Source organism: Myotis nattereri, assembly GCF_964212035.1.
Source record: "Myotis nattereri genome assembly, chromosome: 1".
NCBI lineage: Eukaryota > Metazoa > Chordata > Mammalia > Chiroptera > Vespertilionidae > Myotis > Myotis nattereri.
This window is the reverse complement of record NC_138075.1, coordinates 154,480,767-154,495,701: the sequence shown is the minus strand read 5'-3', so window position 1 is coordinate 154,495,701 and position 14,935 is coordinate 154,480,767. Positions and strand designations below refer to the sequence as shown.

At 40.5% G+C, this 14,935-nt stretch overlaps 1 protein-coding gene across 2 annotated transcripts in view; it reads left to right on the top strand.

Moving 5' to 3' along the window:
* Window positions 1-14,935, top strand: part of GDI2 (GDP dissociation inhibitor 2) — a 41,768-nt gene that overhangs the window by 20,878 nt on the left and 5,955 nt on the right. For both annotated transcript variants that reach the window (XM_081091043.1, XM_081091044.1), the window contains 3 exons: window positions 8,465-8,663; window positions 8,925-9,056; window positions 13,975-14,074. In XM_081091043.1, coding sequence (XP_080947169.1) covers window positions 8,465-8,663; window positions 8,925-9,056; window positions 13,975-14,074 — 431 coding nt within the window. The remainder of the gene's footprint in view (window positions 1-8,464; window positions 8,664-8,924; window positions 9,057-13,974; window positions 14,075-14,935) is intronic.

Genomic DNA, 14,935 nt, shown 5'->3' with positions numbered 1-14,935 from the left:
CTTTCATAGTAATAATTCAAAATAGCAGTTGCTTTTTTGTGTTTCCTGTGTGTTAGCCTCTGTGCTAAACACTTCACATTCATTTTCTTGCTTGGCTTTTAAAACACCTTTATGAAGTAAGTTTTCCATTTTATAGATAAGAAAATTCAGATTTGGGAATTGAAACCCTGGAGGGATTGCTCCAAAGCCTGTGTTCTTAACCGTATTAAGCTGACCTCCTAGAGTCTAGGACAGCCATGGGCAAAGTACGGCCCGCGGGCCGGATCCGGCCCGTTTGAAATGAATAAAACTAAAAAAAAAAAACGACCGTCCAAAAAAAAAATGACCGTACCCTTTTATGTAATGAAGTTTACTTTGAATTTATATTAGTTCACACAAACACTCCATCCATGCTTTTGTTCCGGCCCTCTGGTCCAGTTTAAGAACCCATTGTGGCCCTCAAGTCAAAAAGTTTGCCCATCCCTGCTCTAGGACCTAGACTATATTGTCCAACCTGCTGAAAAAGAAAAGAACTCTGATCTGGCGAAACCCATCTTCTAAGTTGGTGTTGTTGCCATTCTCCAAAATCTCTGTGTTTAGGAATTTCTAGTGAGTATGGTGTGATTTTATTCTCTGCCCTAAATTATTTCCTCCATTGGCTCAACCAAAGATTCCTGGTTAACATTTTCTGTCTTGATCTCTTAAATAGCAAACACCCCTAGAAAGGACCTCTGTTCTTTAGGGTGTTCTAGTTGTTGTACAGAGCAGTTTAAGAAAGGACAAATTTGTTTAACTAAGGAGTAGATGAATTTTTATATACTAGATGTTTTAGGAGTTTAGAGGAGGGAAAGGTTTGGGAGAATAGGAAAAGAATCGATAAATTCTCCAGTAATTTTATTTTGGCATAAATGTGGAAAAGTTTTCTTATTTATTTTGGCAGTTCTTCCTAACTCCATTTATTTACTTCTTGCTATTAGGGGAGAAAATATTGGGCCTAAAATGTTGAAAGACACTATAGCTGGATAGTAAAAAAAAATCCACTAATAGTTTTGCTAGGTTAGAATTGACAATTGGGAAAGGAAGGGAATGGCTCCAAATTAAATTGAAGGGAGTTAGTGGTGTAATCATGGGTTAGAAATTATTTTAAATCCTTTTTTTAAAACATATTTTTATTGATTTCAGAGAGGAAGGGAGAGGGAGAGATAGAAACATTGATGATGAAAGAGAATCATTGATCGGCTGCCTCCCAGACTCCCCATAGTGTGAGCCCACAACCCAGGCATGTCCCCTGAGCAGAAATCGAACCGTGACCTCCTGGTTCATAGGTTTACACTCAACCACTGAGCAACACCGGCCAGACTGTCTTCCATATATATAAAAGCCTAATATGCAAATTGTCCTCTCGAGAGTTTGACCGGGAGACTGAGAGTATGATCGCTTACTATGACATATGCTAACCACCAGAGGGCAGCATGGAATGAAGGAAGGCCCCGGCCAGCAGCTGTAAGGCCCCAATTGGCTCTGATTGCCAGCCAGGCTTAGGGACCCTACCCGTGCACAATTTTGTGCACCTGGCCTCTAGTTTTAAATATTTTAAAGATCCCTAGTAGGGGGTATGTGGGAAGCAGCTAATTGCCGATTCTCTCTGATTGATGTTGTATCTCTCCCTTTCCCTTCTTCTCTGAAATCAATTAAAAAATATATTAAAAAATATAATAAAATATGACAGTGAGTATAATTGCATAAAGTGTTTTCATAGAACTAGGAATGCAAGAGGTTGAATACATTCCTTTTAAACAAAGTTTGTGCTTTTTATCTTTTATTACCTTTGAGCTCTTACCTATGGATTTATTTTAAAGTATATTTTTATTGATTTCAGAGAGGAAGGGAGAGAGAAAGACAAAAATATCAGTGATGAGAGAGAATCACTGATAGACTGCCTCCAGCATGCCCCGCACTAGGGGTCGAGCCTGTAACCCGTCCAAGTGCCCTGATCAGGAATCGAACTGTGACTCCTGGTTTATAGGTCAACCCTCAACCACTGAATCACTCTGGCTGGGCTTAATGTATACATTTTTAAGCTAGGTTTATTGAGGTATAATTTATATACAGTAGAATTTACCTGTTTTTTTAGTATACAGTTTGATGAATTTTTACCATATCACTACCTTATCAGCAGCTGTATATTAGTGGATAGAATTTTGAAGTCAATGGTGGCAAGGAAATTCTAGACAAAGTTAATGAATGAGATAAGGAAGTGTCGAGGTAGGGAAGTTCAAGAGAAATGTAAAATAAAAGAGAAAGATATGAATAAATTACTTTATAGTTTTAACTAGAGGCCCGGTGTATGGATTTGTGCACCAGTGGAGTCCCTCGACCTGGCCTGCGTAATCAGGCCAAAACTGGCTCTCTGACATCCCGAGGGTGTCCTGGATTGTGAGAGGGCGCAGCCAGGCCAAGAGACCCCACTGGTATACCATTGGGGCTGGGTAGAGATGCGGGATATTGGCCAGCTGGGGAGGAACCATGGAAGGGCTCCAGGGCATGTCCGGCTCGTGTCGCCAGCTGGACCCCAGCAGCAACCTAACCTACCGGTCAGAGCATCTGCCCCCAATGGTCAGTGCACATCATAGCGACTGGTTGAACGGTTGACTGTCTGCCCCCTGGTGGTCAGTGCATGTCATAGCAAGCGATTGAGCGACCTTAGCATATCATTAGCATATTACGTTTTGGTTGGTTGAACGGCTGACCAGTTGACCGGACACTTAGCATTTTAGGCTTTTATTGTATAGGATTATAGCTTACATTTACTGAACATGTTTGCCAGCATACATGTACTGTATGCTGTAACACATTCTGTGTGTTATCTAATTTTAGTTTATGTAGTCCTTTATTACAAACCTGTGAGATGTGGGTGCTATTATTTTTTACAGATGGGAAAACTGAGATATAGCGATGTGAAAGAAAAGCCCAAAGTAGCATAACTTCTGACTGGTGGAACTGGCTGGAAGTCAGATTTATCTGACTCAATAACCCCCCATAGTTATAACTACTGTACTATATATAGTATATACAGCTTTTAAAAATATTTTAACTGTTATGTACCATCTGATTCTTTTTTCTTCATGGTAAACATTTCTAGTTTCTGTGATTGTTTCTCATATAATATGCTATCTTGATCTCTTGTACACTTTTTTTTGTAAATTCTCTGATTTGCCAAAATTATCCTATCCTATCTAATAAAAGAGAAACATGGTAATTGGCGTACAACCGCTACCCTTTCCATTGGCTAATCAGGGCAATATGCAAATTAACTGCCAGCCAAGATGGCCACCGGCAGCCAGGCAGCTTAAAGTGAACATGAGGCTTGCTTGCTTCAGTGACGGAGGACTCCAGCGTTCCCCGCCTGCCGCTGCAGGCCTCTGAGCTGCAACTCTAAGCAACTATGTTACAAATATAGAAGCTAAACAAAACCCCAGAAACCTGCTTTAGTCCGTAGGGCTTCAGCCAGCAGGATCGCAACATTGTTTCAAATACAGAAGGTAAACAAAGGCCAGCGGAGGCCTAAGAGCTGGAGACAAGCCTCAGGGCTAAATCTGGCCCAGAATTAAAAAAAAAGAAAGAAAAAAAGGAGCGGTTGGGAGCTTCTGTCACCCGCCAGCCTGAAAACAGCCCTCAGCCCCTCACCCAGACTGGCCAGGCACCCCAGTGGGGACCCCCACCCTGAAGGGTGTGTGACCAGCTGCAAACAGCCATCATCCCCTCACCCAGGCTGGCCAGGCACCCCAGTGGGGACCCCCACCCTGATCCAGCACACCCATCAGGGCAAACCAGCTGGCCCCTACCCATGCACCAGGCCTCTATCCTATATAGTAAAAGGGTAATATGCCTCCCAGCACCGGGGTCAGCGGAGCCGAGAGGCCTCCCGGCACCGGGATCAGCATGACAGGGGCAGCGCCCAAACCCCCTGATCGCCCTGCGGCTCTGTGTGTGACAGGGGAAGGCGCCCCAATCCCCTGATCGGCCCTGCTCTGTGTGTGACAGGGTGCGGCGCCCCAACCCCCACTGCCACGGGCCCTGCTCTGTGTGTGAAGGGGTAGAGCAGCCGTGGGCAAACATACGGCCCGTGGGCCGGATCCGGCCTGTTTGAAATGAATAAAACTATTGAAATAAAAGACCATACCCTTTTATGTAATGATGTTTACTTTGAATTTGTATTAGTTCACACAAACACTCCATCCATGCTTTTGTTCCGGCCCTCCGGTCCAGTTTAAGAACCCATTGTGGCCCTCGAGTCAAAAAGTTTGCCCACCCCTGGGGTAGAGCCATAACCTCCCCATCGGCCCTGCCCTGAGTGTGACAGTGGCGGCGCTCCAACTCCCTGATCGGCCCTGCTCTGTGGGTGATAGAGGGTGACGCCCCAACCGCCCCCCACGGGCCCTGCTCTGTGTGTGACGGGTTAGCACCATAACCTCCCCATCGGCCCTGCCCTGAGTGTGACAGGGTGCGGCACCCAACCCCCTGATCGGCCCTGCTCTGTGTGTGACGGGGCGGTGCCCCAACTCCCCTATCAGCCCTACTCTGTGACAGAGGGGAGCTCCCCAAGCCCCTGATCGGCCCTGCTCTGTGCGTGACGGGGGAGCTCCCCAACCTCCTGATAGGCCGTGCTCTGTGCATGACGGGGGAGCTCCCCAACCCCCTGATCGACCCTGCTCTGTGTGTGACAGGGTACGGAACCCCAACCTCCCTTATGGGCCCTGCTCTGTGCGTGACAGGGTACGGAGCCCCAACCCCCCTGATGGGCCCTGCTCTGTGTGTGACAGGGGGTGGCACTGCAACCTGCCCATCGACCCTGCCTTGAGTGTGACGGGGCGGTGCCCCAACCCCCCAATCGGCCCTACCCTGAGCGTGACTGAGGGTGGCATCGCAACCTCCCGATCTGCCCTGCTCTGTGCATGATGGGGCGGCGCCCCAACTCCCCAATCGGCCCTGCTCTGAGCCCGACCAGGGGCTGCACCTAGGGATTGGGCCTGCCCTCTGCCACTTGGGAGTGGGCCTAAGCCAGCAGGTCGTTATCTCCTGAGGGGTCCCAGACTGCGAGAGGGCACAGGCCGGGCTGAGGGACCCCCCCTTCCCCCCGAGTGCACAAATTTTTGTGCACCGGGCCTCTAGTCCTATATAATAAAAGGCTAATATGCAAACCAACCGAACGGTGGAATGACTGGTCGCTATGATGTGCACTGACCACCAGGGGGCAGATGCTCAATGCTGGAGCTGCCCCCTGGTGGTCAGTGCGCTCCTACAGGGCGAGCGCTGCTCAGCCAGAAGCCCTGAGCTGGGCTCATGGCTGATGAGTGCAGCCTTCGTGGTGGGAGCCTCACCTGCCTCTGCGGCAGCACTAAGGATGTTCGACTGCTCGGGCTGAGGTGCCCCCCTCCTCCTAGTGCACAATTTTCATACACTGGGCCTCTAGTATATAATAATAGTATTGCAAACAGACCAGACATAATACTCCAGATGTTGTCTGCTCAGTGTCAGTGCGACTGCTACTTTCCTAGGACAATATACTTCTATTAATGTAGCCCGTTACCATTGCTTTTTTTTCAGATCTGTAGACACTCTTGGTTCTCGTGATAGATAGTTCATGATGCCAGCTAAAAAGCCAAGGTTCCAGTAAATAATTTGCTGCTTGGTCAGATGTTATTTTTGTGAAATCAATGAGAAATATATATGACCTCTACAGAATGTTGAACACAATTAGTATGTTCAGAAATGTTTTGAGAAGTTTTCATGAATAGCTTTGAAAAGCTAAATCTTTAGCTTGTTTATTTATTCTTATTCTTACTGCTGTGAGGCATCTATTTATCTGGAGCACCTTGGCATCAAATCACCTTTGATATCACAGATCTAAGTGAATCCCAGGGCTTTAGTGGTCTGAGGTAGCTGTGCTTGCTGCACCTCTAATTCTACCATTAGAATTCTATATTGTGTGCCATATCTTAGTTTTTTTATGATACTGATTCTACCCTAATTTTTAAAATTCTATGGTTACCTCTTAGTTAATTGAAAAGGTTTTATCTATTCTCTTAGTGAAACTACTCTGGATTTTGTAATTTTTTTTTTATGTTTGAAAAGTTTTGGTGTGTTTTTTTGGTAAGTAAACTTCATTGTATAAGTGAATGAATGAAAGTCAAACCTATTGCAAATGAAGGTAAGCCACTACTCGGGACTAATTCTAAAAAAATTTTTTTTCTAATTTTTTAATATAATTTTAATATTTTTGTTTTTATGTGGTATACCTAATATAAGAATCAGTCAGCTTCTTTTATATTTGCTCCCATAAGATTATATGGATTGAATGTTTATTGAGCCCTTGCTATGTGCCAGGTACTCTTCTGGGTTTGGGAGTAGGGAGGGTTCAACAGAAGGAAAAAAGTAAACAAAAATTGCTTCCCTAATGGAGTTTACATTAGTAGGAGACAGACTATAAGTAAATAAGGACAAGTCATGATGATAATAATGCTGTATAGAAAGTTGGAACGTGGAGGAAGTATGGGGGGATACAGTTTTATTTTATTATTTTTTAAAATATATTTCTCTATTGATTTCAGAGAGGAAGGGAGAAGGAGAGAGAGATAGAAACATCAATGATGAGAGAGAATCATTGATTGGCTGCCTCCCGCATACCCCCTATTGGGGATCGAGCCTGCAATCCAGGCATGTGCCCTTGGCCGGAATCAAACCTGGGACCCTTCAGTCCGCAGGCCGATGCTCTATCCACTGAGCCAAGCCGGCTAGGGCAGGGGGGTCCAGTTTTAAATAGGAAGGCATCATTGTAGAAGCAGCTGTTATAAAAATTATACAGTAGGAAATATTTTAACTCTTTCAATTATGACTTTCAGAATGAGCACTGGATCTCTAAAATGTTTGTAATCACGGTGGCTTTGATGCCATACTGCTAGTAATGGATATCACTAGTTGGCACCATGCATGGCACCATGGAAGGGGCGGAGAAGCTGCTGGAGCACCTCTGCTTGGCTGTGAAACAGGGTTACCAGCCATAATGATGAGGGGCGGGAGGGAACGAAAAAAGGAAATGGAGAGGAATTTAAGAAGACACTAGGATTTTTATTCTGGTTTTTAAAAAAAGTTACGCAGTTATCCCCAATAAGCTGTTGGTGGTAGCTTTAGGTTCCAACAGGCAGCGTCCACCAGAATGTACCTGAAATACAAGCGCATTACAGTGGTGACTCACGTTTCTTTTTTAGTCTTTCACCCAACACCAGACAATTAAACTTGGGTCTTAACTATGGTGCTGATGTGGTGATAGAATATTTCTTTTTAGCGTTATGTCTTTACTGTGTATACATTCTCTCCATTTTTAAAGGTAGGTTGTAAAATATGTAGTCAGCTGTCACTAATAGCCTTATAATCATTTATAAATTTTTTAAATTGATTTTAGAGAGAGAGAAAGAGAGAAGAGAGAGAAAGAAAAAAACCCACCAATTTGTTGTTCCACTTAGCATTTATTGGTTGATTTTTTTATGTGCTATGACCTGGGATCAAACCCGCAAGTTGGCATATCTGGAAGATGCTCTAACCGACTGAACTACCCGGTCAGGTTATGATCATTTGAATTTTCAGTTTTGTTGGTTTCAGTTATAGTCTTGGGAAAGAATGTTAAAAATATCAAAACACTAAATTGTCAATAGATAAAAAAGAAACATTTGAGAATTTGTTATTTTTGAAGCTATTGTTGTTTTTGGAAGTAGCTGTACAGTTTAGGAAAGGGGGAAAAAGATTGTAAAACCAGAAAGTTTTCTGTTTCATTGCCCTTGTCTTTCTACTTGCTGTATACTAGTAGTAGTAACTGACTAATAGGAATGTCTGAGGGTTTATTATGTGGTCACTTATTGCTGTATAATGAACTACTTCTTATTGTATAAAGCAGTAAACTGATGATTTAGGACTTCATTAAAGTGACTAGCAGCATAATCAACATCTAAATACAGATAAGAAGAGGAAGAGTATTCAGAATTTTAGGCAGTTGGCCGAGTATCAATTAGAGTTGTTAAAAGAACATTCAGCTGGATGCCTTCGTGAATAAATAGTTTTTGCAAAGTTATCTTGACCTTGTACCTAATAAGAAACATAATTAGACATACTACATTTAATTAAGTACTGGTTGTTATTGTAATTGTACTTTAAAATTGAAGACCTTACTGATCTGTTAAAATTATGTCAGTTTATTTTAAAGTTGTCCAAACACTCATATCTTAACCATTTGTATGCCATAAGAGTCTATAGAGGCAAGTGGCGGACCTTTTTTAATTAAATTCAAAATAGCGTGGCAGTTAACTGGTTAAATTGCACACTGTCTTAGAAGAGCCTCAAATAATAACATGGCAAATTTAAACTTTTCCTTTCATACTTTTTCTCCAGTGTTCTTTTGTGAGTGTGTGCTTTTTGAAAAATTATCTTTTAGGCTTAATGGGGCTGTTTGAAAAACGTCGCTTCAGAAAATTCCTAGTATATGTTGCCAACTTCGATGAAAATGATGCTAGAACTTTTGAGGGCGTTGATCCTAAGAAGACTGCAATGCGAGAGGTGTATAAGAAATTTGATTTGGGCCAAGATGTTATAGATTTTACTGGTCATGCCCTGGCACTTTACAGAACTGATGAGTAAGTTTTCTGGTTTTTAGATTTATATATTGTTTGGAATGCTAACTGAATTTCCTAACTTTTCCAATGTGGAAATTCTAGCTAAACAAATATATAGCCATGTCATACACTGAAAGAAGAGGTTCTAGTTGCAAATTAATGTTAGAACCTTTTAAGTAAAATGCAAAGGTAATAAGTTGAAATCACTGCAGAAAAAGATTTTAAATTGAACACAATAATGAAAACCGAAGCCTCTTGTAATATTTATTTCCTCTTCTCCAGCTATTTAGATCAACCATGTAGTGAAACCATTAATAGGATTAAACTTTACAGTGAGTCTTTGGCAAGATATGGCAAAAGCCCATACCTTTATCCACTGTATGGCCTTGGAGAACTCCCACAAGGATTTGCAAGGTAAGAACCCATATTTATCCTATTTGCTAAAACCCCACTGATTCTGAACTTCATCTCCCACAGAAGTACTAGTGTATCTAGTGTATGAGATACGGTTGTAAAAAATGAGACAAGATATGCCTGTGAATAATGAGATGCTTTTTATTTTTGAAGTAAAATTCACATACAACAAAACCACAGATCTACAGTAAAAATGTTGAGTTTGATACATGTATAAACTTGCGTAAATAAAAACTCCAGAATCAAGATAACATTTTTCTCATTCCAGAAAGTTCCCTTGTATCATCTCATAATCAGCCCTCCCAAACCATAACAATTATGTTTGTAATTTCTATCACTATAAAATACTTTTGCCTGTTTTTGAAGTTTATATAAAGGGGATAATATAGTATGTACTCATTTGTGTCTGACGTTTGCTTAATATTTTTGAGATCCATTTATGTTGATACACATGCTGGTGGTAGTTCATTTACAGTAAAAAGTATTGAGTAGTATTCCATTATGTGAATATTCCCCCCTTTTCTTTTATGGATACTTGAGAGAGTGATTGTACCACTTGATACTCAGCAATGCCTGAGAATTTTAGTTGCTCCATATGCTTGTCAACATTTGTGTTGTCAGTCTTTTTAATTGAAACTACCCAGTAGGTGTGAAATAGTGTCTCGTTATGGTTTTAATTTGCATTTCTTAAGGACTAATATTGATCACCTTTTCATGAGGTTGTTGGCTGTTAGTATAATTTTGTGGTGTGATTGTTCATGTCTTCTGTACATTTTTAAAGATTGGTTGTCTTTGTGATTTGTAGGAGATCTTGATGTATCCTGACAGCAAGTCTTTTGTCAGATATATATGCATTATAAATGTTTTCTCCCAATCTGTGGCAGAAGCTTTACATTTTTATGTTGTATCTTTTTAAAAAATATATATTTTTGTTGATTTCCAGAGGAAGTGAGAGGGAGAGAGAGAAATATCAATGATGAGAGAGAATCATTGTTCAGCTGCCTCCTGCACACCCCACACTGGGGATCGAGCCTAAAACCCAGGCATGTGCCCTGACTGGAAGTTGAACCGTCCTTCCTCTTCTGGTTCATGTCAATGCTCAACCACTGAGCCATGCTGGGCTCTTTTTTTTTTTTCAATGTTTAGTGCTTTTGGGGTCCTAAGAAAACTCAAGAGCATAAAGATGTTCTCCTATGTCTTTTTCTAAAAGCTTTATAGTTTTAGCTTTCTGTTTCAATCTGTGGTTCATCTTGAAATAATATTAGTGTATGGGGTGAAGTAGGGCTCAAAGTTCACTTTTTTCATACTAATGGTAATAGTTGTTCTAGCACCATTTGTTGGAAAGATTTCTTTTTCCAGTTGTCTTGGTGCCTTTGCAGAAAATCGTTTGACCATATATGTGTCTTTTGTTCCAGTGATCTATTTAATTTCCCTATGCCATTACCACACTGTCTTGAATTATAGTTTTATAGTAAGTCTTGAAATCACGTAATGCAAGTCCTCATCTTTGTTCTTTTTCAAAATGTTTTGGCTATTTGAGGTCCTTTGTATTTCCAAATACATTTTAGAACAGGTTGACAATTTCTAGAAAAAGTGCTTGCTGAGATTTTAATTAGGATGAATTAAATCTGTATAGATCAGGAGGGTAGTAAAGAATAAAGGGGGCTAAATATGGTGATGGGAGGTGATTTGACTTTGGGTGTTCACAATGCAATATACAGATTATGTATCATAAAAATGTACACTTAAAACCTATATGATCTTACTAACCACTGTCATCCCAATAAATTTAATAAAAAAAAATCTATAGATCAATTTGGGGGAGAATTATCTTAATAATACTGAGTTTTCCAATGCATGAATTTGCTCTCTTCATATATTTAGGTTTTCTTTGTCTCAGCAGTGTCTTGTAGCTTCATTGTAGAGATCTAGCATTTATTTTTGTTCAAATTTATTCATAAGTGTGGTTATTTTGATGTTGCTGTTAATGAAGTTTGTTTACAGAGTTGTTTGCTGCTAATATACAGAAATATAATTGATTTATGTATACTGACCTTATATCTAGTTTTTATAGATTTCTTAGGATTTTCCTTGTACACAGTTATCTCATCTTTGAACAGAGAGATTAGCTTCTTCTTTTACAACCTTTTTGTTCCTCCTTTTCTCCCCCTGCCTTTATGCACTGGCTAGGACTAATAGAAAAATGATGAATAGAAGTTGTGAGAATGGACACCCTTGCTTTATTCCAAGTCTTAAGGGAAATGTTTTCAATATTTTATTATTAAATATTTTTTTCTAGATGGTTTTATTAGAATAAAAGTTTGTGTATTTGTATCTTGCTGAGAGTTTTTATTATGAAGGGGTGTTGACATTGAGTTAATAATGCAGAGTGGGACGGAGGGGGAGAAAGAGTGAGAAACTTTGATGTGAGAGAGACATAGTGATTGGTTGCTTCCCCAGTGCAACCCAACCAGAGCTGGGGATCGAACCTGCAACCCAGGTTCGGATTACCCTTGACTGGAAATTGAACCCATGATCCTTCAGTGCTTGGGCTGATCCTGTAACCACTGAGCAACACTGATCAGGGCTATCCCTTTAATTTTTTAAAATTTAGTTTGTGTGCGTGTATGCATTTGTGTATGTTAGGTGTCACTATTAGTTTGTGTATATATAGTGGTTTTTTCTTTTAGCTATTTTCAAATATTTTCTTTGGGTTATGGCAGTTTCACTAGGATTTGTCTAGGTGTGGTTTTGCTAGAGTGCTTGAATGTGTAAGTTCATTTTTTATATCAAATTGGTAATTTTTAAATCACTATCCTCTTTAGATATTTCATCCCATATTCTCTTCTCTTCTTCCGAGACACCAATTATTTGTATGTTAGATGCTTGGTGTTATTCCATAGGTCATTGAGGCTCTGCTCATTTAAAAAAAAAACATTTTTATATGTTGATTTTTATTTCTTTAAATATATTTTTATTGATTTTAGAGGAGGGAGGGAGACAGTGATAGAGAATCATTGATCGGCTGCCTACTGTATACCCCTTACTGGGGATGGAGCCTGCAACCTTGGGCATGTACCCTGACCGGGAATTGAACCTTGACCTTCTTCTGGTTCGTAGGGAGAGAGAGAGAGTTCATGGGGGAGGGGGGCGGGGGGGAGGGGAGAAACATCAATTTTTTTGTTCCAGCCATATATGCATTCATTGGTTGATTCTTGTATGAGCCTACACTGGGATCGAACAACCTTGGCATATCGAGAGAATGCTCTAGTCAACTGAGCTACTTGGCCAGCACTGCTCATTTTTTTGTCTATTTTTTCCCTCTCCTTACTTCATTGGATAATGCCTGTTCATTTGTCTTCAAGTTCACTGACTCTTGTTTCTGTTATTTCCAATAAGATGATAATCCCATTCAGTGAGTTTTAATTTTTTTTAATATTATACTTTGTAGATCTAGAATTTCTATTTTCAAATACAGTTTTAATTTATCTTGTGAGATGCTGTGTAACTCATTTTGACTCTCCTATATTTATAACATTCTTGAACATGTATCCTTGAACAAGGATGTTTGCAAATTTTCTTGTTTTGTTTTGTTAGTCCTCAACTGAGGATATTTTTTGCAATTGATTTTTAGAGAGAATGAGAGGGAGGGAGAGAGAGGGGAGAGTGAGAGACAGGGAAACATTGATGTGAAAGAGGTTGCCTCCCACACATGCCCAAACCGGGACCAGGGATTGAACCTGCAGCTCAGGTACATGCCCTTCATGAGGAATTGGATCCACAATCCTTTTGTGCACGGGCTGAAACACTAACCATTGAGCTAACCACTGAGCTAACCACTGAGCACACCGATCTGGGCATCCTTGATCATATTTCTAATAGTTGTCTTTAACCTTCTGCATTTTTTTAACATCAGTAATATGGGTCAGTTTATGTTGATTGCTAATCCTCTTTGGATTACATTTTTTTTGTTATATCTTATAATTTTTAGCATATACTGGACATATTTACTGGTACATTGTAGAGATGCTGGAGTCTTTCTCTGAAGAGTATTAATTTCCAAATGGGCAGATAAGTTCACTTTGAACTTTGGAGTTTTGATTTTATGCCTTTTTAAAGGGGGTCTTTTGTCCTTGGCTGACTTATTAGTCCTGGAACAGTCGGTACTAGGGTTTCCGTGGAAAGCCCATAGTGTCTGCCAAGCTCCTAATTTAATAAGGCCGTTTCAAACTTCAGACTCGTTTGTCCTTATGACCTACAGCTGTAATCTCTGCTCAAGTCTTTTTGCTTTTCAGCTACTGCTTTTTTGCTGGCTTTATTGGAATCTGCCTCATGTGGAAGTACTTTTGGAGTTAGCTAAGGATGGAAGAGATTTTACAGATTTGGTGGCTACTGTTTGTAGGATTCCCTCCCAACCCCCAATTTTCATCTCCATTGACAACCCCAAATTCTGTCCTATGTCATCTCATGATGATAAGACCACAGGCTTTTTCTTCTGTTATAGCTATTCCATGTTATAAGGCCTGGGGAGTTCTTTCCCTCAGGGGAAGACTCATCCATATAAACCACATAAATATTTCATCCAGTTGCCTCCTTTCAAGTTTCCCCCCAGTTTCTGCCTGCATTTAGTCACTCTCCAGTGCTTCTTGATAGTTTTATTTATATGCAAGAGGGTTGGACACATTTAAGCTATTCTTTCATTATTAGTCTGTTTTTTGGTTTTTTTTTTACTTACCATTCATCATTGAGTATGATATTTCATTATTTTTTATAGTTGATGCTCTAATGACTTTTAAACTAATGCCTTTTGGAAGAAAATTGAGCAGATAAATATTGCTTATAATTAAGATCTAGGAAAGTAGACTTTAGTAGTTGAAACAATTATAAACTACCAATTGTAATTTAATAATTTTTTTAGGCTAAGTGCTATTTATGGAGGTACCTACATGCTGAATAAACCAATTGAAGAAATAATTGTGCAAAATGGAAAAGTGATTGGTGTTAAATCTGAAGGAGAGGTAAAGTAGCATTTACAATTAAAATATACTGTGTTCTTGTAAAGAAAACTTTATTATCTAATAAGTACTTAAATTTGGTATGGACACTTATGCTAGATTTCAGACTATATGGATATCTGATTTCTTATAACAAACTGGTATTCATTATGATTAAGGACTAGTTAATGATTCTGTGCTTTAAGAAAACAGATCAATACTTTGTTTTGTTGATTGTTGCTTCCTCTTGAGACTATAAAATATGCATTATGGATGAGTGCTAAGTGGTATATACTATGGGTTGATTCCTGTCTCAAATTTATTTAAGTTTAGCTTTGTTAGTACCACTTATAATTTATTTGTTGAAATTGGGCTTATTAGGCACTACTGTTTTGTTACTATAATTTAATAAATTGTTAAATTTTAACATTTTTTTATATCTATACTAGAGGCCCGGTGCACAAAAATTTATGCACTTGGGGGAGTCCTCAGCCCGGCCTGTGCCCTCTCTCAGTCTGGGACCCCTCGGGGGGATGTCTACCTGCTGGCTTAGGTCTGCTCCCCAGGGGATCGGGCCTAAGCTGGCAGTCAGACATCCCTGTGGCAGCCCGGGAGCCCTCGGGGGATGTCCACTCGCCAGAGGGGAACAGGCCTAAGCTGCAGTCGGACATCCTTAGCGCTGCTGAGGAGGTGGGAGAGGCTCCCACCATCCCACTGTGCTGGCAGCCGTCAGCCTGGCATGTGACTGAGCAGAGCTCCCCCTGTGGGAGCTCACTGACCACCAGGGGCATCTCCTGCATTGAGCGTCTGCCCCCTGGTGGTCAGTGTGTGTCATAGTGACTAGTCATTCCCAGTGGTTCTGCTGTTAGGGTCAATTTGCATATT